Source organism: Macaca mulatta, chromosome 13, assembly GCF_049350105.2.
Source record: "Macaca mulatta isolate MMU2019108-1 chromosome 13, T2T-MMU8v2.0, whole genome shotgun sequence".
NCBI lineage: Eukaryota > Metazoa > Chordata > Mammalia > Primates > Cercopithecidae > Macaca > Macaca mulatta.
This window is the reverse complement of record NC_133418.1, coordinates 20,712,532-20,738,703: the sequence shown is the minus strand read 5'-3', so window position 1 is coordinate 20,738,703 and position 26,172 is coordinate 20,712,532. Positions and strand designations below refer to the sequence as shown.

Genomic DNA, 26,172 nt, shown 5'->3' with positions numbered 1-26,172 from the left:
GCCAGGTATGCTGTAGAATGTCCTTCAACTTGGGTTTCTCTGATGTTTCCTCATCAAGCACTGGCCTGATATATCAAGTGCTTAGGTTCACTGTTGTATGTATATTCACGGAGAGTACCTTCTGACTTAAAGTTACTAGTCCATAAAATCTGTATCAGCTTTTAAGGCTAAAATTAGGTATTCTATTACAGCCTAAAAGGCACAGCTAGAATGGAAATGGTAAGCAATGTTAGAATGGAAATGACAAGAATGACAGAACCAAATAAACCCTCACAATACCTGAATTTTTTATCCTTTGGAGGCACCACCATGTTTTCTTCACAAGAATCCAAAGTCACATGGGTGCACTGTTTTGCTATCACATTTTCTGAAAGATTCAAAAATTAGAGACAGATACGTTAGATGCACATGCGTGCACAACACACACCATTTGATATGGTTACAAAGTCTAGGATTTCTTTTGACACTGACTTGCATTATGATTTCAAAATAGTGTTCCATTGTAAAATGTATAATAAGATTCCAAAAACGGGAGGAAAAAAATCACTTTAAAAAATCCACTACTGGCCAGGTACAGTGGCTCATGCCTATATCCCAGTGCTTTGTGAGGCTGAGGTGGGAGGATCACTTGACTTGAGGCCAGTAGTTTGAGGCAAGGCCTGAGCAACATAGCGAGACCCTATCCCTAAAATAACTTTTTAAAATTAATTAGATGTGGTGGTAGGAGCCTGTAGCCCTAGCTGCTCAAGAGGCTGAGGTGGGAGGATCACTTGAGCCCAGGAGTTTGAGGCTGCACTGCACTCAGCCTGGGCAACATAGCAAGACCGTATCTCTTAAAAACAAGCAAACAAATAAAATCTACTACTAATATATGTGAGCATTTCAACTCTACATCTAATCCCTAACAATCCTTCAAGAAAAAAGGGGTCGAGAGAGTGGCAAGTCCATTGTGGACAGGATGACCAGACCATGAGAAGTTACTGGTATGGATGGCAGGGCTACACCCAGCTTCAGGAGAACCTGGAGACAAGAACATGGAGAGTAAAAGGCTACAATGTTTCTGTAGGGCAGAGATTTTGTGTCTTTCACTTTAACATGTTGTAGTCAATTAGTTGATTGACTAAATTAGCATTTAATTTATTGAAACGATTTTGTGTTTAAATCAGAAAGCAACCTGGCAATATTTATTACTCCCTATAATTTAAAAAAAAAAAATCTATCTATAGATAGATAAACTAGGTAGGGCAGAAATACAGAATAAACTTCTACCAAGTGATTATAATACTGTACACAGCCAAGTATATTGGATTACATTTTATCAGATATTCCTTCACTGAACAGGTGTTACTACTTTTTAGCACTAGAACATTAGTTTCTGTTTATAGAGCCAAAGTGGCAAATACTCTAAGAATAGCCAATATTGACTTTTTGAAAGATTCTTTAGACTCATTAAACTACCTTTCCTGGATGGAAAAGGCTTTAATCTTTTTTTTTTTTTTTTTTAAATTAAAGGCAAGCTTGTGATGGTGCTTGGCAATTGTCAAAGTTTCAACTGACCTCTCCTTTAAGATTCAGAAAAGAAACGTATTATATTGGATTAACACTCTAAGAAATCCTTGGTCAAAAATGTTTAGGTCTATAGGCTCAGAACCCACATTAAAATATGCGTCCATCCAGTGAAGTGAAATTCTTTGGCAGCTCTTCTATTATTGCTTTGGTAAACAATTGCTATATTTTAAAAGTGTGAGCAATGATACAGTTAGCATACAGTCAGTCCTCTCTATCCACAGGTTCCGTATCCACAGGTTCTGCAGGGTCAACTATGCAACTTGAGCATCCACCTGGATTTTGGTATCTGCAGGGGTTCCTGGAACCAATCCTCTGAGAGGACTATCTAGTTTGTAGGTTGGTACTTAATAAATAGTTAAGAATTATCTGTGCTCAATGACAATGTCATATATTAGGATTCAATTCAGATATATGATGAACTTTTAAATATATAGGGTGACAGATTTGAAACAGGGTAGAAATAAGGACTACTTGTGAGTTTTATCATTACTTTCTTAAAGTCAGATCACTAAAAGTAAGAAAAATAAGACTTTCTGACTATCATACTTGGCTATATGTCTAATAAAGTTGACATATATGTGTGTAGACACACATCTAGGACTAAAATTGGCTGTTACTCTTATTAAATTAGAAAATATAAATGTTCATTATTTTTAGCATTCAAATAATTTAATCTGTCTGTAGTGGCTGTTTTGTTTGCTATGAAACAAAATAAACATGTTCTATCTACACAATGGGTTGGACCTTATTTCCTTTAAATGCTTCTATAGATTTTTCTCCCATTCTACCTATAATCTAAGCTATTATACTTTAAAAATACATAGACTTTAGGACGACAATATGCCAAAGGAAAAAAACCCTATGAGCAAAAATACAATGAACAGATTTTAAGTTTCTTCTTTATGATTCTCAAGTTCCCATGTGGAATTTTCATGAAGAAAACTATAAGAATCAAACTTCATGAAGACAACGGAAAGAATCAAAGTTGGCAGAAGACAAACACTAAAATAGTGTAACACACACCTTTATCTTCTAAAATCTGCACTGACTCCGCTGGAAGCTTGTGGAATGGTGTAGACGCAAGTTGTGCAGCAGATGTGAAGTCTCCTGGGCTCTTAGGACTGGGTGCCAGGGTTTTGTTGCAGCGAATACCCCATACGGTTGAATCATCCAAAAACTCTTCAGCATGAGGCACTTCCTCCTATAACAGAACATGAAATGAAAAAAAAGCAGCAATCTCCCTCTTTTGTCCCTGAAACCTTACTCATTAACACTTTACGATCCAAAGAAATAGGAATTAAAGAAGAAACAGATGTCAACCCCTGGCTAACACAGCCCACAGTATCATGGTTCAGTTCTTTTCCCCAGAACTGGAAAATCAGTGGAGTTACATTACAGCAAGAGCCACATTTTTGTTTTCAAATTTTATATATATTTTTTAATTTGAAAAAGTTGTCATTTACAGAAGAGTTACAAAGATAGCACAGAATTTCCACATACCCTCCTCACCAAGCTTCCTCTAATGTCAACTTCTTATAGAACCGTGGCACATTTGTAAAAACGAAATAGTACTATTAACTGTAGAGTATTTGGATTTCACCTTTTTTTCCCACTAATGTGCCTCTTCTGTTCAGGGATGCAATCCAGGATCCCATGTCACCTTTAGTTGTCAAGTGTTCTTAGCCTCCTTGAGTCTGAGTCTGTCAGTCATTGTCTATTGGCCTTTCCTAGTTTTTCTTGTACTGACACTTTTGAACACTAGTCAGAAACTGTGTAGAATGTCCCTACACAGTTTGGGCTTATTTGATGTTTTCTCATGATTAGACTGGGGTTACAGATTTTGGGGAAGGATATCAGAGGTGAAGTGTTCTTCTCATTACATCCTATTAGGGGATATCTGCTGTCAACATGACTGATTCCTGCCAACATGACCAAATCACATGGTTAGGCAGAATCTGCCATGTTTCCCTACTGTAATCTAATTTTCCCTTTCCCTTTCCTTTTTGTCTGAAGCAAGTCACCAAATCTAGCCACACTCAAATGGAGATGAATTAAACTGGAGGAAAAAATTCAAAGAATATGTGGATAAATGTGAAACCGCCATAGTAATTAATATTAATAAATAATTTTGGTAGGACACTTGGAAAATACCCTATTTCTTCTTGAATAATTATTACATAATGTCCTAAAAGAAACATATTCTTCCTATGTTTCATATTTTTCAGCACAGTTTCCCATACACAATATCCTCTGACCGGCATAATCATTTGGTAGAATAAAGTGGATGGGGTTGTAGGACCCATTTCATAGATAAAACAGGTTTGCTTACCTTTGGTTTTGAAGGAAGTCTGCTGACAGAGCGTTCTCCAAAGGTCCTGGCTCCTGTGGGTTTATTTTTAGGCTGTGGTAATCTAAGGAAAGATTTGCTAAATTATAAATAGTAAAATATGCTAAGGAAATAAATGGTATCACTTGACCATTAGAAAAGTTCTCTACTTATCCTATTTAATGAGTTAATATTTATATAGATATTCCTTGCTTTTATAGCAGTTCTAGCAAAACTGAGTGTAACTGAATTAACTTGACTTATAAAAGTAGACCTATAATGATAGGTCTTAAGTGAGGGTGGAAAATACAGAAATTTCTGTCACTCAACTTTTAGAAGCCAAAAATGAATTAAGGCCATGGCCAGTGGAAAGTCATGGATGCCAACATATTTTTTTAATTTTCAGCACTTGTCTAGCTATGGAATTCCTCTCTGACAGCTAGCCATGCCCTTTCTCCTTTCTACCTCACTATGAATTTCTTAAATACCATAAAACCTTTAGTTCACACTGACACCTCTCTTTCCATGGTTCAAACTTTTAACAACGAAAATTCCTGGAGTGACCCCTCTCTACCCCGAGGTAAAAGCTCTCTAATGTAATATCCCTTAGCCTTAAAACACATTATCTGCAGCAATACCCAGTATAAGCCACTTCCTTGTCTACTTTATCAGTGCTGCAAATATAAACAGAGCATGTATGGATACCTGTACTGGTGAAATCATTCACACCTAATATGATTTCAAATCCACAGAAACCTCAGTTCTCTGCTAGTTCATCACTGTTTTCCTTTTTCAACACATGCTTTGGCTATGGGAGGCCTGCTCTCTTGGAACTCCTGCAGTACTGTAGATCTGGAGAACTTTGGCAACACCCCCCCGGTCGCGTGGTCAAAAGGCTCATTTGACCATGTGATTAGCAGTTCACATTCTCTCCTCACCACCCCACCACCTCTGGTCCCAGAGAAAACTGCTGCAACCCATTAACTAGATGGTATTTTTTTTTACCCATAATTTTCTTTGTTTCCATCTTCAAACACATGAAAAGCAGACGACAAAGAAGAGATAATCTTATTGACTCCCCAAGCCCCAGATGATCTTACATTTTCTGCAATATAATAAAAAATAGCATCTAATTATTGTACTAGGAAAAAACATCCTTTATGTTACACTTCAACTACAAATAAGAAAAAGGAGTAACAGCTGACAGAAAATAACTAATATCAGCTTTTCAAATACTAGGCAATAAAGCACTATAGTGAGATGAAGTGACTTAAGTATGGTAACAGGGTTTTGTACTCAAGTCCCAGGTCGGGAGTCCCTGCCACATATCAGCAAGGTGTTAATCATTCTCCTAAATCACTACTATTGTCACCTGGCTCACTCAATAAAAGCTCTCAGGGTGTTTTCCATTTCCTTCAAGAAAGAATTAACCTCTGAGTTTTACATTTCAAGTCCTCCTAAGTCTAATTGGCTCCTACTTATCTTTATCATGATCTCTGGCTTCTAGCATGAATCCCCTGACTCTAAACAAATGTGGGCTAGCTGCCAGCCTCCTCTAACACTCTGCCCCAGCCATTCCTCTACCAGTGAAGGCTCAAGTCACACCTTGAGTACTCAGCCCTTCTTACCCATGGGGGTTTTGTCCTTCTTTAGCACTATTCTTTTTTTTCCTTTAATCAAGCAAATCTATCACACACATTGAGTACCTTGTCAAGAACTGTCTTATTTTTATTTCATGCATTCCCTGCCCTTATGTGACAAGCTAATCAAGGGCAGGGCCACCTCTTATATAATTCCTGACATTTTCTGTGATAACCACCTATAATGCTATGCACTTAGTAGCTTTTAAATAGTTATTACTTTGAAACTGGGCTTCAAATGCATCTTCATTTTGATCTAGAGATTGCCATTCATCTTTGTTATCAGAAATATCAGGAAGTGTAGGAGCTTGAAACATATTCATGATGAAACCTTAAAGAACAAAAAGAATAACTGTAAAAAGGTTGCAAAAGAGCTTTCATTAACTTGTCATCAGGTGCTACACACTCAGATAAAATAGTTTACCTAACGCTTCTTTTGTGTGCACGGTGGGTGATGGCTGCACTTTGGATGGCGTTGCCTGAACCATTCCCAGTGATGTGTTAGGAGTTGTATGAAAAGAACTTGTGTTGGCAACCTTATGCATATCACACCCTAGCAAAGAAATGGAGACAAAATGTGGTATCAGTAGGCAAATCAGAATAACTTAAAAGACACACAATTTAAGCAAGTTACAATTAAACCAGTTTGTCATCGTTAAAAATTATCACTAATGATTTCCAGTATTATAGTGCTTTCATATATTTCATTTTTATCTTTATAATAGTCCTATGAGGTAAATAAGGTGAAAATTATCCTTTTCCAGAAAAGGAAATGAAGGCTTAAAGAGATTGAGTGTTTGGTCTAGATTGTACCAGATTAGCAACTTTGTCATAAATTATACCCTTAGTGCCACTGTATCCTATCCCAAGTTCATTGTCACAATGTAAATCTTAAGACTGGCTTCCCATCTCATTCCACTGCAGTCAGGCATAGAATACAAGGCCCTGCACAGCCTGGGTCCTGTTTGATCAGGCCTCACCTTCCTCCTCTCCCTGCTTACCTCCCCACATTGGTCCCTTTGCTGTGCTTGGAATATATCAGAGATTTTCCTGCTTGAGGGCTTAACACTTAATATTCCCCCTGTCTGAAAAGATTGCCCAAGCTAGTGGCATGGTAAGCTCCCTAACTTCAGCCCTTTACCTAAATATCACCTTCTCTGAAATTTCAACCCCACAACTCCAATAGTACATTTCTTTCCCCCTCCGTGTGCGTGGAGATTTTTTTGTTCATGACTTCGTCCCTAACTATGTATAACAGTGCCTGGCACCTACAGAGCAGGCTTAATAAGTCTTGGTTCAGTTAATGAGCCTCCAGCTATTTCAAACAGCCCTGCTCCTCACCAAACTGTCCAGAAAAAAGATGTCCCAGTCACACAGGGGGGATGTGAAAGTCCAATCTGTGTGTCTTATTATTTATAAAACTTATCTTCTATGAAAATGCCTCCAACAAAGTAGTACCAAATAACAGTGTAACACTTCTAACTAAACTTCTGATAACCTTTCCTACCTAACAGATGACTCTGTTTTGGATTAATTTCCTGAGAAATTTACTAGAAATGTATTCACAAACTACATTTCCAAAGAATGTTAAACTAAAAAGATGTGACTAACAAGTGGATTTCTACATTTATTTGAAATGGCTCACAGATAAATAACCTATACTCTAAGAACAGGAAATCTAACACTCAGGTTCATTAAGGCCTGAAGTCTTCATAAACCACAGTCATAAAACACACCTCTAAGTGATATAGAGGAATATGGACAGAAACACATTTATTATAATTAAACATTACCTTCTTTTATTTCTGCTCCACTCTGTGGCTTGAATTCATGAGTACTCTTATTCACACATCTGGAAGAGAAAACTCTTGAGACACACTAGAGAATAAAATGCTTGATCTAGGCTGGGCACGGTGACTCACGCCTGTAATCCCAGCACTTTGGGAGGACAAGGCAGGCGGATCGCCTGAGGTCAGGAGTTTGAGACCAGCCTGGCCAATATGGTGAAACCCCTCCTCTACTAGAAATACAAAAAAATTAGCCAGGTGTGCTGGTAGGCACCTGTAATCCCAGCTACTTGGGAGGCTGAGGCAGGAGAAATCACTTGAACCTGGAAGGTAGGGTTGCAGTGAGCCAAGATCGCACCATTGCACTCCAGCCTGGGCAACAAGAGAGAGACTCCATCTCAAAAAAAAAAAAAAAAAAAAAAAAACGCTTGATCTATTAGAATTTTTAACTAACTCTCAAGAAATAATAGAAAGAAAAAAAAAATCAGTCAATAATTACAAGCCTGTCAAAATACAGATGGAACCACTTAGGGTCTACAGTGTAAGTAAATAAAATTTTTTTTTTTCCTTTGAGTTCCATTTCAGGAAAAGAATTTTTACAGAAAAGACCAGGTAGTAAACATTTGTGTGACACAGTGATTATAGGAATAAGAACCATCTCTATACGTGGTAAAGTCCTATGACTATTCAAATGATCCCATTCATTACAGAGGTTAAAGAGTTGAGCCCGGCTCCGGGCAGCTAACCAGAGTCAGGACATGGAGAAGCACTGGTGTGCCTCAGCTGTGCAGGACACCTTTGCTGTGATGAGCCGGCAGCCACAGTGCAATGTCCTCCAGCCTTTAAAAGTAATGGTTATCAAGAAAGAAAAAAATGATACGCAAGCCATTTACATCAGTTTAAGTGCACTTGGGGTAGTAGATCTAATGTGTCTATTTAACATTGCTGGAGTTCCCTTAATAAACCCTGTTAAGGTATAAAGTAAAACATGCAAAGCATTTTTAATTTTACAAATCCCTATAAAAACGAGCTAAAGAGTCGAAATCACTGGAGGTAATTAAAAAAGTGATATGACATTATAATTTCTGAAATCTGGAGAAATCCCTCAAAATTGGGGTAAAAACTTCCAATGCAGAGGTACATTTTGAGAGACAGAATCATGTGTGTTAATCCCAAACTGCTCTCTATGGGAAGACAGAAGGAATATGAGAATACATGTCAAGTAATTGTCTAGATAGTTATGATCTCTGCAGGTATTCAAAGTCAGTGACCAAAGGCAATTTTAGCCTAAAAGCTGTATATTCTTCAGTTACCAAGTGACTGTTGACTTTCAGAGTATTGAAAATTTTTAATTCACAAACGTATAAAATAAAATAAATACTCTAAAAGAAGCATGGAATAAGTAAGCCTAAAGGATTGGGAGCAATGTTTTGCCACTTGCTTTTTCAACAACATGCCTATCTAAAAATAAAAGGCAGACGTCATTCATCTTTTACATACTGTTCCTGATAATGCAGGTCATGTAGAGAAGGTGACAAGTGCCATTCACATCACTGTCATCTCTAGGACTACCTTCAGCTTACCCAGCATCTTTGCTGGCCACTGCAAACACGGAGTCTGTTACTGTCTGGGCTTTCAAAGGAACGGGAGGAGCAATGCTCTGGCTGGTGGCTGGGGACACCAAAGCTGCAGAAATAGCATTTGCCAAAGGAGGAACAACAGGAGGTGCCTCTCTTGGGTTCTTTTCCATGTTCACTGGTGTCTGCTGATAGGTGACTGGAAGACATGGAGCTCTCAGTTCCTGCTGGGAGCCTACACTTGGCCCCATACATGCTGGATTAACCTTTCATGTTGAACAAACAAACAACAAAAACAAAACCATGAAGTCCAGACTACTACTAATCAGGCATTACAACTTCTCAAAGCATGGCATCTGTCTTCAGTAGATTCCTTTTTCCTTGACGTTTCCCCATACTCCTCCTTCAAGCATTCTGAAATGTACAGTCAACAACAAAAAGACCACTCTACAAAACGGATGCTTTGTAGCTTCTGAACCACAGACACCATTAGCAGCTCATAATTTCTAACCACTGAAATAACAAGTCTCTGTAGTTGTATCAGCATTTAAGTATTATCTTATTTCTCTTTACTTAATTTTGGGAAAAGGTCAACAAATCAGTGTTATCAAAAGCTCATTATAGTGTTCCTCCCATTAAAATACCCTTAGATTGGTATATGAGATAGGACTTGAAATCGGGAAAAAATAAATAAAATACTTTTCGTAGCCATTTTCACTTTGAAGAATAGGAAACACAAATATAAATTGCAATAATAACTGCCACAAAAGCCTGTCTCACCACAGGAAGGATAATAAGCTCTAAATTTAAAATCTTTGCTTTGCTACTCACATCAATATAAGATTGTAATTGTATGCTTTAGTGTTACAAAGTTAGATGAGTTAATTTCTCACCATATAAAAGTATGCTTATAAATTGTTAAGAAAAACACCAGCCAGGCATGGGTGGCTCAAGCCTGTAACTTTTCAATCCCAGAACTTTGGGAGACCAAGGCTGGTGGTTTGCTTGAGCTCCAGAGTTTGAGACCAGGCTCAGCAACATGGCAAAACCCTGTCTCTACACAAAATACAAGAAATTAGCTGGACATGGAGGCAAGTGCCTGTAGTCCCAGCTACTCAGGAAGCTGAGGCGGGAGGATCACTTGAGCCTGGGAGGAGGAGGCTGCAGCGAGCCGAGATTGCACCACTGCATTCCAGCCTGGATGACAGAGTGAGACCCTGCCTCAAACCACAAACAAACAAACACCACCAAATATCTAGGGCAAGAATAGTTATTTTACAGACTAATGGAAAAAAATACAAAAACCTCATCCTCCTTTGTCAGCAAAAATGATAACCAACACCACTTTCTCACCTACCAAATTAGTAAAGATTATAAATAATCATAATATTCAATTCTGAAGAAATATTCTGAACAATACCAGAGATTTTCTCCACCAGATACCAAAACATGTAAGAAAGTTGGAGGCCGAGGTAGGTGGATCACAAGGTCAGGAGTTCAAGATCAGCCTGGCCAACACAGTGAAACCTCATCTTTATTAAAAATACAAAAAATTAGCCGGCCATCTTGGCCAGCGCCTGTAATCCCAGCTACTCGGGAGGCTGAGGTAGGAGAATTACTTGAACCCAGGAAGCGGAGGTTGCAGTGAGCAGAGATCGCACCACTGCACTCCAGCCTGGGAAATAGTGGGAGACTCCGTTTCAAAAAAAAAGAAAGTTGTAGTAAATACGTCTATGAAATGATCAAGTAGAGATCTACTGACTAAAACAAAGGTATAGATATTTTAGAATTGGATCTTGTATACATGAAAATTTAGTACATGGTAAAGATATTTTAAATCAATGGGGGAAAGGCTGAGCAGATCAATAAATGATTTAGAGACAACAGGCAATCCACTTGGAAATTATAACCTGATGCTATTCATACAGAGAAGTAAGTTTGAAAAAGGCAGGCTTCTAGTTAAAGACAGTGGCTTGATATACTCCAAAAATCTCACCAAAATGACAGTGAAGGAATTCTACACTTAACATAGCTGTTGAAGGCGGCTAGGAGCGGTGTGTCCCTAATTGCTAGACAAGTTCAGAAATCTACACCTGGGAATGGAAGTAAAGGTGGAGCTGAAGATAGGAACATTGTAAAAGTCTGTTTAAAAAGCAGATGCTGGCCGGGCGTGGTGGCTCAAGCCTGTAATCCCAGCACTTTGGGAGGCCAAGGTGGGGAAATCACGAGGTCAGGAGATCGAGACCATCCTGGCTAACACGGTGAAACCCCATCCCTACTAAAAATACAAAAAAAAAAAAAAATAGCTGGGAGTGGTGGCAGACGCCTGTAGTCCCAGCTACTCGGGAGGCTGAGGCAGAAGAATGTTGTGAACCCAGGAGGCAGAGTTTGCAGTGAGACGAGACTGCGCCACTGCACTCCAGCCTGGGCGACAGAGCGAGACTCCGTCTCAAAAAAAAAAAAAAGAATTTAATAAGATGGCCATGAAAATTAAGGCAATCTCAAAGAAAATTAGGGGGAAAAAAGGACAAAGATAGAAAAAACGGTGAAATTTAAGAAAATTAAGAAAATTAAATGACCAGTCCAGGATAGCCTGACAGACAGTATGAGGAAAAAATATCCACCTCTAAAAATATATATTAAGAAAATTCCCCAGAGTTGCAAAACTAGAACATTTAAGCACTAAGTATAATGGATGAAAAGATAAATACCAGATACATCACTATGTCACAATACAGCGGGGAAAAATGATCCTATACCCCTCCAGAGAAAAACAAACATCATCTCAAAGAACCAAGAATGAGAAGGACTCGGGGTTTTTCCACACCAACAGTGCAAGCCCAAAAACAATGAAGGAGTGTCTTTAAAAACTCTTGAGTGAATGTGATTTCCTTCCTAGAACACTGTGCCCAACCAAATTATCAACCAAGTGTGAGGGTAGAATAAAGATGCTTTTAGACATGCAAGAGACCTCAAAAACTAACCCCTCAAACATGCTGCTGTTGCTTCTTCTTTTTTGTTTGTTTGTTTTTTAAATAAGCTATTGGAGAATGTGTGCCTTCAAAATGAGGACATTAAGGAGAAATAAAGACATGGGAACCAGGAATATACCACAGGAAAGGAGCCAGGAAGAACAATTTATTAATAATTTCTTACAACTATCCAGGGAAAATATAAATTATACAAAAAAAGAAATACAAATAAATCAGAAAAAAATGAAATGACTCAAAAGAAAAATGGACAAAGCCATCCAGTCAATTTAAAGGGAAAAAAGTTAAACAGCCACTAAATGTATCCCAAAAATGTCCAAATCCACCTATAATTAAAGAAACTACATCAGGTGCTTGAAAAGATTTAGTATAGTTAATGTTAGCCAAATGTGTACAAGAAACAAGTCCTTTTACACACTATTAATGTGAGTGCACAATCCTAAGTTTATAGAGGGCAGACTGACAGCATTTTAGGTACATATACTTGAAAGGCAGCATGACTTCTAACAGTTTCTACATGATACACTCCCTTTTATAAGGTATGACAGAAGACTATGCTGCAAGTAGAATTAGCTAGATATCTATGCAATAGTAGTGAAAGATCTATCAGAGGTGTTAGGTAGAAAAAGCAGAAAATAAGTCTTATTTATGTAGAACATTCTATTGTATTCATATTTATGTGTTTTCATACACAGTCAGTCTGGAAAAATACAAACTACAGCAGTTAGCAATAAAGGAGAACATTCAGACCAGACGTGGTGGCTCACACCTGTAATCACAACACTTTGGGAGGCTGAGGCAAGAGGATCGCTTGAGCCCAGGAGTTTGGCACCAGGCTGGGCAACATGGCGAGACCCCATCTCTATAAAAAATAAAATAAAAAATTAGGTGGTGTGGTGGTACATGCATGTGGTCGCAGCTACTATGGAGGATACAATGAACAGTTATCATACCACTGCACTCTAGCATGGGTGACAGAGAAAGACCCTGTCTAAAAATTTTTAAAAAAAAAAGAATTTTTGCGTGTGTGTGTGTGTGTGTGTGTGTGTGTGTGTATATATGCATACATACACACATACATATATAAAAATGAATGCTCTCCTTCATATATACATATATACACACATTTCATGTGCTATTTTAAAAAACCATCATATAGTCACATATTTTTATACTTTCCAAATATGTAAGAAAATAAACTATTTTATCTTCATGGTATCCTATGTCATAGACAGACATATACTATGAAAGATTAAGCAACCACTATACAGCTTAAATGAGTTTATTTCCAATCTCCTTCATTCACTTCTAATTTTAAGAAAATATATGTGGCTCTAACACACTCATCACTTACCTCCTTTTCCAAGATGAAATAATGGCAAACAAAAAACTTATCTAAATGATAAATTATTGAGAGTACTATACTCCAATATTCATTACACAATAGTCACTGTACAAAAACCAGAAAAAGGTCTATATATAAATACATGAATGTATAGACATGTACACATACACACAAACATGTAAAACATACAACCATTCTGTTCTATAACTTTCTACTCTCACTCTACTTTTTGAACTGTGTCAAATTATTTTAGACTTTCAGAAAGTTACTAGCTAAATTAACATCAGAATTAACTCTAAAACAGCACATAGAAAGGAACAAATCAAACTGCCATTCCTGCTGCTGGGTACAGGACGTGTCATGAAGAGCACAACATACCTCGGACCTTTCCTGGGAAGCGGGCAGCTCCTCATGGGATGTCTCCACCACCTGATGTAACTTCTTATGAAGTTCATCCATTTTCTGTTTTAATAGCTGTTCTTCAAAAGCATTTGCTTCTTTCCGTTTCATATAATGTCTGTCTTCATTTACTTTAGGAAAGATAAAAATGGTGTGCATGCAAAATTTAAATCCAGGTCATCATAGGAATACATGCAAAATGAGGAAATTTTAGGGGGCCGATTTTTTTGTCTTTCTCATATTTGGTTTTAGAAGCGAAACTTGTATTACCTTTTAATTTTTACCTGCCCACAGCTTGGCTGCTGTATGTTCAGGGCATGTAAATTACTAAAAAAAAAAATCTACATGCTGATCAAAAATAATAATAATAGCACAGTATAATAGTAAAGATTTTTTTAACCATCATATACATGATTGTTCTTGTAAACAATCATGATTGCCAAATCATTTTAAAGTAAGTTTTTATTTGTTTTTAAAAGATAAAAATTTCTAGAGACTTTCTAAGTAGAAGTGAAGTGCATTAACTGATCAGGGCTTCAAGCATGCTGTGGTCAGTCCCATTTCCAACAACTGGTTAACAGAGCCATGCCACAGACAAGTCAAAGAGTCTGGCTTAAGACTTTCAGTCATGGCATGTGAAAGAAAAATGCATCTATGCCCAGCACAAAATGAGTCCTCTGTGTTAACTGACTTGTCTTCTCTGTTGTCAACTGAGTATGAAAATGAACAAAAAAGGAAGGCCTAGAATGGCTACAGCCCAAATAACTTAGATGGTATAGAAGTTCTGAGTGGAATAAAGGTTCAAATAACTGACCTAGGGGTTTAGAATTACTGTATACAGATAATACTGAAAAATTTTAAAATATTTATTTCACTAAAGCTAAGATGACAGTGGTATGTATATCTAATTTAGCACTCTTTCAACCATAAGTTTGCTGCCAAGACATCAATTTAGTCCTTGGACTAACTTGGCTGCTACACTAGTGGTTAAGCAATTTTCAATTCAGAAAAAAAAGGTGCAGCTCGCTGCCAGCGTAGTACTCTCGGGGCAAAGGCAAAATGGGTTAATAATGATTTCGGGCTTCTGATGGGATGAGATGAAGTCTTTTGCAGTCTTTCAACATAGTCAATTATTCTATAAAAAAGTAATTACGCAGAGATGAGGATTTTTTTAGGTGACATAAGAATAACTCAAAATACAAGATTGCAAGTACCCCATTGCTCATGCTTTCTCCGTTGATTGTATTTCTGGGCTCTCAATTCTTCAAAGGAAAATTCTGATTCCCCACGAATAAGCTTCTCCTTGCAATACATAACAACCTGCTCAACATCAGCTTTGGATGCCAAAGATGAGTGCACAGAATATTCTGATTTAGAAATCATGATCACTCTTTGTTCCCTATAAGGGGGGAAAATACATTATTTACAACAATGTACCGAAGAGCACTTAAAGGAAACTAATACTAGATTAATGCACTGATTATACTTGCATATTTGACTCTTTATCACAAGCTGAAGATACCACTCCAGAAAGCTCTGAACCCTAAAAAACAAAAAACAACCATCAGCATTCACTTATCTGAGAAGAAAGCGTCACCCAAATTACTTCAGAAAACAATATGAAAATGCTTGAGGGGAAGAGGGACCTTAATCCCAAGATTTACGTAATTTTAAATTATGATTAATATCAAAAGATTTACTTTGTATCCACAACCTCACAATAACTATTGCAACTTAATCAAAGAAAGACTTTTTTGTTTTTTAATAAAGTCCTACTCAGCAGTAGAGAAGAACCATAGTTTATTTCCCTTCAATTCATAGTCTAGGAGCTAGACCATAGTGTCTGAACATTATGCGACTGACATTCCCAACTGCTGTGTTAAACTTTTTTTTTTTAATTAAAGTTTTCCTCAGGTACTACTCTGCCCTCAAGAGTTCTCAAATTCATTCACTAAACAAATATTTACCAGACACTTCCATGTCACACTCTGAGCTAGGTCTGGGAACTGGGACTGCAATCAAGACCCATCTCTGTCTAGAGATTAGACAGGGCAACAGGAGGTCAGGAGGCTGGCAAGCAAGTATAGGATGTAAAATGTAAATTGGGACAAGCTGCATTACCTGTCAAAGTTAGGAATGCATATTCTACTTCTAAGAACGTGTTACATTAATAAAACCTGTACATACACCCTAAGAACAGAGGCGTTTCCATTGGCTTTTGCTTCAAGGAGGTCCTTGATGAACTTTGAAAGAAAGTTGTACTGTGGAGGGTAACATGGGAAACATAGTTGGGAAACATGAGGCTGAGGGAAGAAGAGACTTGAGCATTTTCCCATGTTGATACGCCATGGAGGCAGAAGAGATCTCCACAGGGCAAAAATCTTGATGAGGATAAGGACAAGCACAGATAGAAGGCCACCTTTTCTCACAGGGAAGGATGCAGTTACATTTATTGGTTGGTGGCAGAAAACTGACAGATGTCACTTGATGGCATCTGCTATCTGTTGAGATAGTATTTTTGAAGTTCCTGAGATGGAGGCTAGAGGTAGCCAGGTCCCAAGTTTGAAGAGACTGAAAAGAAGTCTAAAATCACTATCTTTTGGCACTAAAGAGTGAACCTAGAAACATAAGAGATACACAAAACATCAAGAGTGAATTGGACACTGGAAGCATGTCCCAGTGCCTGGAAGTATGAGACCTCCCTGTTACTTGAGGTAACAGGCACCAACCTTTGAGGCTCTGAGTTTTGAAAGCCAGGCTCAGGAGCCCCCAGATGGGTGCAATCCCAGGTAGGGATTTCCAGAGCCTATGCAGAGGCCAGCAGAACAGAGCGAAGGACACTCATTGGTAAGGGAAAAGCTGGTGGGGAGAGTAAAGACAGGAGGCTATGTGGTGAAGGCCCCTGGGTTAGACAACAAATTGTATTTGAGGTGAGTCGGGGAGAATAACAGGCCCAGGAAGTTGCCACAGGAGCAGATGGCTGACATGGAGGTTAGAGCCATGAAAGACCAAAGAAATGAGATGTCAAAGTGGATGTAGAAGGCAGCCAGGCTGGCCATTAAATACCATTCCCAGTTTCCACACAAGCTACAAATGTCATTATTACCTGATTCTTAGAAATGCAGGCCATGTTATTTCCTGGATTTGATTTTGATGTTATCATTTGGTTTAAAACCTGAATATTATGCAGAGGTTCTGAGGTTCTAGCTAAGAGGGAAAAGAGAATAAAGTAAGGAGAAATTAAGGGTAAAACCATATTAAGTAAAATTATCACACATAATAAATTCCCCTGATCCTTCCAGTAGGAATCATAAGAAGTAAATCAACTCATTTACACTGTCTCAGAAATTGCAACTAAAACATTTTTAAAATAAGTATTACACAATTTTCTGACCAATTCAAAATGCCAGGAAGTCCCCAAAAGAAATGTAAAACCTAACTAGTAATTTTAAACAACCAGATAGGATAGGCAATGCTTATTGCTGAAATGTGATATTTAGTTCTAAGAAAAAGAAATGGCTATATTTCTTTAAAAGTTGCATTAAACACATTTGATTCCATTACAAATAGATGGAGTCCAGATTAAGTATTTTGGTCAATTTTGAATTAAAAAAAAAAATCCTAGAAATACAGTGACATTATCAAGCTTTTCTTGCAGGTTTGCTCTTTTAAAATGCTAAGACAAAGCCCCTGCTCTCTGGGGCTATTTAGTGGGATTATGATAATCAGAATGCTTTCTCTGTCACCTGAGAGTACAATTTGGTTTTCATTAAAAATTGGATGGGTTTTCTTTTTTTTTTTTTTTTTTTTGTGGAGACGGAGTCTCACTTTGTCACCCAGGCTGGAATACAGTGGCATGATCTCGGCTCACTGCAACCTCTGCCTCCTGAGCTCAAGCAATTCTCCTGCCTCAGCCTCCTGAGTAGCCAGGACTACAGGTGCCCACCACCACACTTGGCTAATTTTTGTATTTAGTAGAGACGGGGTTTCACCACGTTGGCCAGGCTGGTCTTGAACTCCTGACCTCAGGTGATGCACCCGTCTTGGCCTCCCAAAGTCCTGGGATTACAGGTCTGAGCCACCACGCCCAGCCAGGTTTGTTTTTTAAAGAAAAGAAAATACTAGTACAAATCCAAGACTAAATGGACAACAACAGGCATTTTAGACAGCCTGATTTTACCTTGAGCTGACAAATGGGTTTCAGTGCGGCGTGTCTGAAATAACCTAAATGATAGCAGAAAAGACATCAATATAGATTATAAAACAGTACACAGCTGTTAGAGTGAAAACTAAATACCATAGACAACTTATTATAAGCTAGTAAAGTCTGATGTCAAGAGAGAATGTACAGTTAAATTTTAGAGTTGCTTCAAAATTAAAAAATAAAATTCTGGAAATATTTTTATATCCAGTACGTTATCTGTATTACAAAACTTCCTCCTTTTGCCTAGTTTATGTCAGTATTTCTCAAATTCAGATAAAAATGCACCCTCTTTCTCCATGTGTCAAGTCTGCAAATGTTCTAACACACGATGTTTGAACTCCTACTTTAAGTACTTTATATATTTGGAACATAATGAATATATTTGGAAGAAAGAAGTGAAAGTACAAAAGTACTTAGATTACTGCTTCGAAAGGCAGACATATCATTGTTCACGCTCTGTGAGAAGTTCTCAAATATGTCATTTCATGGCATATTTCATTTTCAACTCTACCTGTCGAGTAATGTGCAATTCCCACGCCTGACATTTCTGAGCGATGCGAGCCAAAGTGCACGCTATAAAGCAACCAAGTGGTAAGCCTCGTTGGCTCTTAAGTCAAACAAACCAGTGGTTAAGAAGCCATTTTACATGATGAGGAAAGACTGAAAATTACGTGATATTAAATAATTATTGTTAGTCTTCTTAGGTATGATTATGGAATAAGGCTCTATAAGAAATAAGACTTTAGAGATGTTTACAATAGGGTTTGGGGAAAAATATTTTGCTGTTATGGATAGGCTTTAAAATTCCTCAGCATTGAGAAACATGAAATGTTAATTATTAAAAGCTGGTGATAGATAAATGGAAGTTTATTATACTAATTTTTTCTTTTTTGTGTGTTTGAAAAATCTCATAATGACATCTTAAAAAGGCATGAGTAATACAGAAAAATTGAAAAGATGAGTATATTAAAGGCTGGCAAGGGGTGCAGTAGATAATGGATCTCAAATTCTACTAATGAGAGGAGAAGAGTAAACAATTGGTATAACCTTCAATAGGTAGTTTGGTTACATGCACCACAAGTGTAAAAACTCTTCATACACCCTTTGACTCAACAGTTTCAATTCTGAGAATCTATGAGTAGAAACTAAGTAAAAATAGGAAATATACTAAAAAATACTTTTATGATGAAGGAAAAAGACGTTGACACAAAGCTGTATATGTATATAAAGCATGCATGCAATCCTGTAACAAAGAAAAAAAGTGCCAAGGAAAATGCCAAAAGGTTTTCTTTCGTTTTCTGTATTTTCACAGTTCCCTAAGTGACATATGTTTGATCATAGAAAAAGTTTTAAAAATGTGAACAATGTTATTCATTAAGAAATATATTCATCACAGGCCAGGCGCAGCGGCTCACACCTGTAATCCCAGCACTTTGGGAGGCCGAGTAAAGCAGGAAGATCACTTGAGGTCAGGAGTTCAAGGCCAGCCTGGCCAACATGGTGAAACCTCGTCTCTACTAAAAATAGAAAAATTAGCTGGGCATGGTGGCACGTCCCTGTAGTTCCAGCTACTCAAGAGGCTGAGGCAGGAGAATCTCCTGAGGCCGGAAGTGGAAGGCTGCAGTGAGCTGAGATCACACCACTGCACTCCAGCCCGGGCAACAGAGTGAGACTCTATCTCCAAAAAAAAAAGGTATTTATCATAGTGCCGTTTATAAAAATCAAAATGTAAACAACTTCAATGTCCAGTTGGAGAGTGGTTGGATTATGACACAACACTGTGACAGGTTTCACAACTACTACAGAAGTAGTTTAAAAGTTCATAATTTCTTCAGTATTTCTTTGTATGTATAACCAGACATACAATATGACTTGCTGTTAAAATATATAAACACAAAGATACCCACACAGGCACAGGAAAAGATACAAGAAGGAAATGTGCCAGTTATTGTTAACAGTAATATTTCTGAGCAGTTTTTTTCTTTACACTATCCTATATTATCCACATTTTCCAAAACTAGAAGGATTTCCCTGTACAAATTGCTAACGATACAATTTTTAACAGCAAACACTCCTTTTCAAAGTCAGAATCATCACAGTGAGTTTGACTTTGTAAGCACCTGTACTGTTGTTGCAGGAGCTCTCTGGGTTCAGCCTGGTTTTGAATTCCTCTCTGAAGGACAGCACTGGCATGCTGCAGCTCTCCCTGGGCTTCCAGATGCCCCGCCCACGTTATGTACAGAAGGGATGACAGGGTTCCAATCCCACGGTTGTACAGAAACTCAAAAAATTGATGGAGGTCACTGTTGTACTCAGCCTACGGGAACCCAAAACAAAAAGACGTAAGAATAATGGAACTGCTAGTCTACGTCTGGTGAGGAGTTAGCCAGCTAAGCTGGGGGCCCCTAGGTAGCTTCAGATGGGAGCTGGTCACCAGCAAAACCAAGGCAGGTTTAGAGGGTTGGACTTTTCAGCCCCACCGCTGAACCTCCAGGGAGGGAAGAGGGACTGAAGTTTAAGCCAATCACCAATGGCCAATGATTTAATCAATCACGTCTGTGTAAAGTACCTCCATAAAAACCCAAAAGGATAGAGCTTAGACAAGCTTCTGGAGAGCTAAATACATGGAGGTTCCTGGAGGGTGTCACACCTGGAAAGGGCAAGGAAGCTCCACACACCTTCCCCAATACCTTGCCCTAAACATCTCTTCATCTGGTATTCATCGGTATTCTTAGTAATATCCTTTATAATAAAACATTAACCGAAAGTAAGTGTTTCCCTGAGTTCTGTGAGCCACTCTAGCAAATTCATCAAACCCAGGCCCAGGGAGAGGGTTGTGTGAACTCTGCTTTATAGCCAGCCAGTCAGAAGCACAGGTAAAACAACCTGTGGCTTGCAACTGGCATTAGAAGTGAGAGGCAGTCTTGTGGAACAGAACCCTTAACCTGTGGAATCTGAAGGTATTTTCAGGTAGTGCTCGAATTGAATTGGAGACACAATTACAGAGTTGACTGACTGGTTGCTGGTAGAGAGAAGTCCGCACATAATTTTTTTTCTTGGTTGGGGGGACAGAGTCTCACTCTGTCACCCAGGCTGGAGTGCAGTGGCATGATCTTGGCTCACTGCAAAATCCACCCCCCAGGCTCAAGCAATTCTCCTGCCTCAGCCTGCCGAGTAGCTGGGATTACAGGTGCCTGCCACCATGCCCAGTTAATTTTTGTATTTTTAGTAGAGACAGGATTTCACCATGTTGGCCAGGCTGGTCTCGAATTTCTGAACTCAAGTGATCCACCTGCCTTGGCCTCCCCAAGTGCTGGAATTACAGGCGTGAGCCACTGTGCCCAGCCCCTACATATTTTTTAATCACTAGTGACACAGAAGTCTGTTGAATCAGAGAATAAACAGTCTTTCCTCTCTACATCTTCAGAACTAGAAACAAGGAATTAAAAGTCTAAAACGATCTTACAATCTAAGTTTAAAAAGCAAAAGTACAACAATATTATAGATTTGATTATACATCTTAAGTATACTTACAAATTTTAAACAATAATTGATGAATCTTGGGTCATTGTGGTATTTCTTCTTATCTAAAAATTCCTTCATTAAATGTTCTAGTAAAGTTATCAAGTATTCTTTATTCTCAGGAAAATTCTCTTCTACCCACTGTATGTATCTAGAAAAATATGGATAATGTTAATTTTCCACGGGACAGCATATAGTTTGTTTAGGGGAAATAAAATAACTAAATGCTGACCTTTCCCATTCACCAAGGGGGTCATTGCCCTTGTAGCTCTGCATGTGGGCTTCAAGCATCCTAGAAGAGAGAAAGGTATGCACATGGGATATTAGAGATACTGCCTACAAGCAAAAGATAGACTTCATTTTACATATACCATTTATATGCATTACAATGAAAATCTTAAATATCAATCCACATAGTATTTAAAATTTTAAGAAGCATTCGCTCAGACATAGAAAACTCAGAAGCAGCCAGTGTTTTTCCAGAAGTCCCAGCTCTGTCCCCGAGTGTCCTTCTCCTCTCACAGAACCCCAATGTCACTACCACCATGAGGGGCAGTGTCCAGAAGTTTGCTCCTCCTCCTAACAAGAGGATCCAGGCATGGCACTGATTCAGATCCCTGCCCTTCCAGGGGGATCCAGGCATGGCACTGACTCAGACCCCTGCCCTTCCAGTGGGATCCAGGCATGGCACTGACTCAGACCCCTGCCCTTCCAGTGGGATCCAGGCATGGCACTGACTCAGACCCCTGCCCTTCCAGTGGGATCCAGGCATGGCACTGACTCAGATCCCTGCCCTTCCAGTGGGATCCAGGCATGGCACTGACTCAGACTCCTGCCCTTCCAGTGGGATCCAGGCATGGCACTGACTCAGACCCCTGCCCTTCCAGTGGGATCCAGGCATGGCACTGACTCAGATCCCTGCCCTTCCAGTGGGATCCAGGCATGGCACTGACTCACACCCCTGCCTTTGCTTCCCAGGAGCATGGCTGAGACATGGCTGGAACAAGAGTCAAAGAGGACTTGTAAATGGGTGTGAGGCAGCCCAGAGTACCACAAAGTAGAGTTCCAGACACAGTTTTCATGGCTTCAAAGTAACAAAGTCCCAGAGGAACAGTAGATGATAGCAGTGCTCAGAAATCAGCCACAGAGCTCCCAGAGAACTCTGCGTCCCCCACTTCCACATACTCAACCACAGCTGAAAAAAATCAGTCAGGCAGAGCAAAATTCCCCTTGGGAATTCAGATGCTAGAGGGGCTAAACAAACAAAAAGAAACATGCAAAGTAATGTCAGGTTACACTAAGTACTTAGAAGAACAAACAAAATAAAATATAACAGGAGAAAGGGTGAGAATGTGATAAGAGTTACTAGTTTTAGACAGGCTGGTCAGGGAAATCCTGCCTCTCAGAGGCGGTGACATGTGATCAGTGCCAGACAGCCATGTAGCTATCTGAGGGGGAAATGGTCAAGGCTGAGAGAACTTCAGGAACAGAAAGCAAGCCAGTGTGGTTTAAGTGTGATGAGCAGGAAAATGCGGGGGTGACAAGACCTAATTTGCATTTTAATGTACCTCTGTGTGAAGGAGGAGGTAGAGGTGAGAATAGAAGTGGGAAACCAGTCAGGAAGACTCCTAGGTTTTCTGTCTGAGACACTATACGATTTTTTTTTTTAAAGATGTAAAAAAGCAATATGTATTTTTATTTTTATTTTTTTAGAGATGGAATCTTGCTCTGTTGCCCATGCTGGAGTGCAACGGTGCAATCATGGCTCACTGTAATCTCAAACTCTTGTGTTCAAGTGATCCTCCTGCCTCAGCCTCCTGAGTAGCTGAGGCTACAGGCACATGCCACCATGTCTGACTAATTTTTTATTTTATTTTTTGCAGAGATGAGGTATCACTATATTTCGCAGGCTGGTCTTGAACTCCTGGCCTCAAGTGACTCTCTCACCTTAGTCTTTCAAAGTGTTGGAATTACAGGCATGAGCCACCATGTCCTGCCTAAAAAGCAATATTTACTTCTAGCTATCACCTTGGTATACAAATGAAATCAATGTTTCTTATGACTCAAAATCCAGAAGCCACAAAAGAAAAGCTAAATAAAGACAACTATATATAAATAAAAACTTCTGCATGGCAAATAACCAAAACAAACAAAAAACCTACAAAATAGAGTCAAAAATGATAAACTGGAAAAACAATGAGCTTTTAGAAGCTGAGAAAAAAAGTTATTAACCCATTTTTTTTTAACGAGCAAAGGACATAAGAAATTATTTCATAGAAAAACATACATGGCTCACAAACATGAAAAATGTTCAACCTCTCAAAACAGAAATTCACTTCGCTGAGACACAATTTTTCACTCATCAGATTGGCAAAAATAAAAACCGTGACAAGACTGTGTAGGTGCAGCAATGGGAAGCAGGCTCTCTGTCACATCTTGCTTGTAGGTGGGCATGCGCTCAATTCCTGCCAAGGGGATTATCTACCAAAACTGGACTGATTTGCTTCTGATCCAGCAAACCACTTCTGCAGATTTGGAAGACACATACACATGTGTATCCGCAAAATGTTTTGTACAAAATTTTTCACTGTGCCACCATTTGAAACAGACTGTCAACAATCTGTCTATCAATAGTTGACTGCTTAGATCAATTATGGTACATGAAATATTACACGGTTGTAAAAAAAAGAATAAGAAAGAACTTTATGTATTGGTAGAGATCTCCAGGGATATTGTTAGGCAAAAGAGCAGTGTACATACTGTTATATTTTATGTGTGGTAAAGGCAAAAAATGTATACAAACATGCAGACATTTAATATATTATAATAATGTAAATATTTATATTTCCAAAAAGAAACTAGAAAAACGGTTACATGTGACAGAGTAGGAGAGTAGACAGGTACAGGAGTTCTTGGTAAATACTGTTCTAAATATTCTTTTAGTCATATAAATGTATTGCTTATTTTTAAAACTAAAAAAAAAAAATTCTGAATTTTAAATGTCTCTCATGCTTTATAGCAGAGGGACAAATCCCTATTTCAGAACCTTTCTTCCAAAATATGTCTAGTAGGCCCGCCCAAGGTAAACATTTCATGTTCTAACACCAACCACATTTCTCTAGTAAAATGACCTGAATACCCTGTAATAGTAAAACATCCAGTTCATTAAAGCAAATTCATCTTTAGTAAGCCAAAATAGGACCAGGAATATTTGCTTTCCATTTAAAAAAAGGGGCGGGGGACTTCTGAAAGAAAATAATTTGCCGGCTAGGTTGAAGGCTACAGAAAAAGTCTTAGAGTAAATGGATTTTTGTTTGGACTATATTTAACAATCTCGGTCTTCTGATCCCAAGGAACTGATAAAACGGACCAGTTTTACTTCCTGCACCTATGACTTAATCGTTTTAAATGCCTTTAAGTCACAGTCTGGGTAAATCATCTAAGTCATAAAACAAAAGCGTGGGAACTTCAAAAGTTACTGATGCTGGCGGGTTGGCACACATCACTCAATAATAGGCAAAGCTATTTTTTTTTTCAGTTTTTTTTTCTTAAAAGTACCCTGTATTCAAAGACTTTTAAAAAACAGCAGTGAGATTATGAATAGGAGAGCAACTTTAAATTCGTTCCCTACTGTAGTCGAATTGTTAAACACCTGATTTTGAAAATGTATCATAAAATCTAAACACAAGGTTCAGGATTTTTCTCAGGTTGAACCGTCAGGAGGGGATTCCTTACAAAGAATAAACGAGAGCTCTGAGGACCTAACGAATTATCCAGATTCCTCCAAACGGCCACTGTGGCGTGGATGGGCGGACAAGCTCCAGGCCTCAGCGGAATCCAAGGTGCCGGAGCCCTCCCCGGCTCTCACGCAGCCCACGGCCTTGCTGGGTGGGACACATTCCAAACCCAGGAAGGGGGCGGAGGGGGCAAAAGAAGGCAGATCTGGGGCGGGCCAGGCCCTAACCCCAGCCGCCCCAGCCCCCTGGGCTTCCCCGCCCCACCAGACGGACACTTACTGAAGGACATTTTCCGGGGTGTCCATGGCCAGAGGACGCTGGCCGGCAGCGGCCAAATTTCAGCCACAAACCAGGAGCCGCCGCCGATTCGAATACCCCGCGCAGCCGCAGTCGGCTCGCCGAACGTTTCAGGGAGCCTGCCCATTGGTGGCGGCGGCAGAAGGCTGGCCAATCGCCGGGGCCGTTGCTCGGCGATCAAGTCCCGCCTCCCTCCCTTGGGCCAGTAGCTCCTCCCATTTCCCGTGGTTTTCGGTTGAACCGAAACCTGGCAGTTGCTGAGCGAGCACCGGGTGTCTGGGATGCGGCGCGGCGAGGGGGAGCTGGCTTGGCTCGGCGTAGGGAATTGGCTTTTTTGTTTTAGCTATCCAGGTTGTAGCTGGTCTACATAATTACACGATTAAACCATCATTGTAGGAAAGACTTTGCAAGAGAAAAATGTCTTAACTGGAATTCTTTGAGAAAGAAAAACCGTGCCTCAGTCCTTGGGTCCTGAGAGTCGTGTTTCTTCTCCCCTTCACTTAAATATGTAAATCAGAATCATTATGTCTGGTTCATGGAACGGAAGAAAAAAAATCCGTGTGCAGGGTCGAGACTGTCGTAGCGTAACCGCAGCACCCGGGAGGCAGGAGGCGAGAAAAAACGGGACCTGCTGCCGGGGACCCCTCCCGCTTTCTGGCAGTTTTCTATCAGCGTCCTCGGCTGTGAGAAAATATCCCAGATGCTGAAACCAATAGTCTTAGCCCAGAATCTCAAATGCCGTGGCAAAGAGGGAGTGACGACGGCCTGTGGAAAAAACC

At 39.3% G+C, this 26,172-nt stretch overlaps 1 protein-coding gene across 1 annotated transcript in view; it reads right to left on the bottom strand.

Annotated features, from left to right (window-relative positions):
- BUB1 (BUB1 mitotic checkpoint serine/threonine kinase) overlaps positions 1 to 25,597 on the bottom strand; it is a 41,020-nt gene extending 15,423 nt beyond the window's left edge. The window contains exons 1-17 of the mRNA XM_002808052.4: positions 25,376 to 25,597; positions 21,592 to 21,651; positions 21,372 to 21,510; positions 19,958 to 20,154; positions 17,814 to 17,857; positions 16,740 to 16,840; positions 15,124 to 15,176; positions 14,848 to 15,032; positions 13,613 to 13,764; positions 8,906 to 9,165; positions 7,329 to 7,387; positions 5,960 to 6,088; positions 5,756 to 5,866; positions 4,901 to 5,000; positions 3,899 to 3,980; positions 2,593 to 2,770; positions 280 to 367 (exon numbers count right to left, since the gene is read on the bottom strand). Of these exons, the coding sequence (XP_002808098.4) occupies positions 280 to 367; positions 2,593 to 2,770; positions 3,899 to 3,980; positions 4,901 to 5,000; positions 5,756 to 5,866; positions 5,960 to 6,088; positions 7,329 to 7,387; positions 8,906 to 9,165; positions 13,613 to 13,764; positions 14,848 to 15,032; positions 15,124 to 15,176; positions 16,740 to 16,840; positions 17,814 to 17,857; positions 19,958 to 20,154; positions 21,372 to 21,510; positions 21,592 to 21,651; positions 25,376 to 25,401 (1,964 nt within the window). The 5' untranslated portion in view covers positions 25,402 to 25,597. The remainder of the gene's footprint in view (positions 1 to 279; positions 368 to 2,592; positions 2,771 to 3,898; positions 3,981 to 4,900; positions 5,001 to 5,755; positions 5,867 to 5,959; positions 6,089 to 7,328; positions 7,388 to 8,905; positions 9,166 to 13,612; positions 13,765 to 14,847; positions 15,033 to 15,123; positions 15,177 to 16,739; positions 16,841 to 17,813; positions 17,858 to 19,957; positions 20,155 to 21,371; positions 21,511 to 21,591; positions 21,652 to 25,375) is intronic.
- Positions 25,598 to 26,172: the final 575 nt, after the last annotated feature.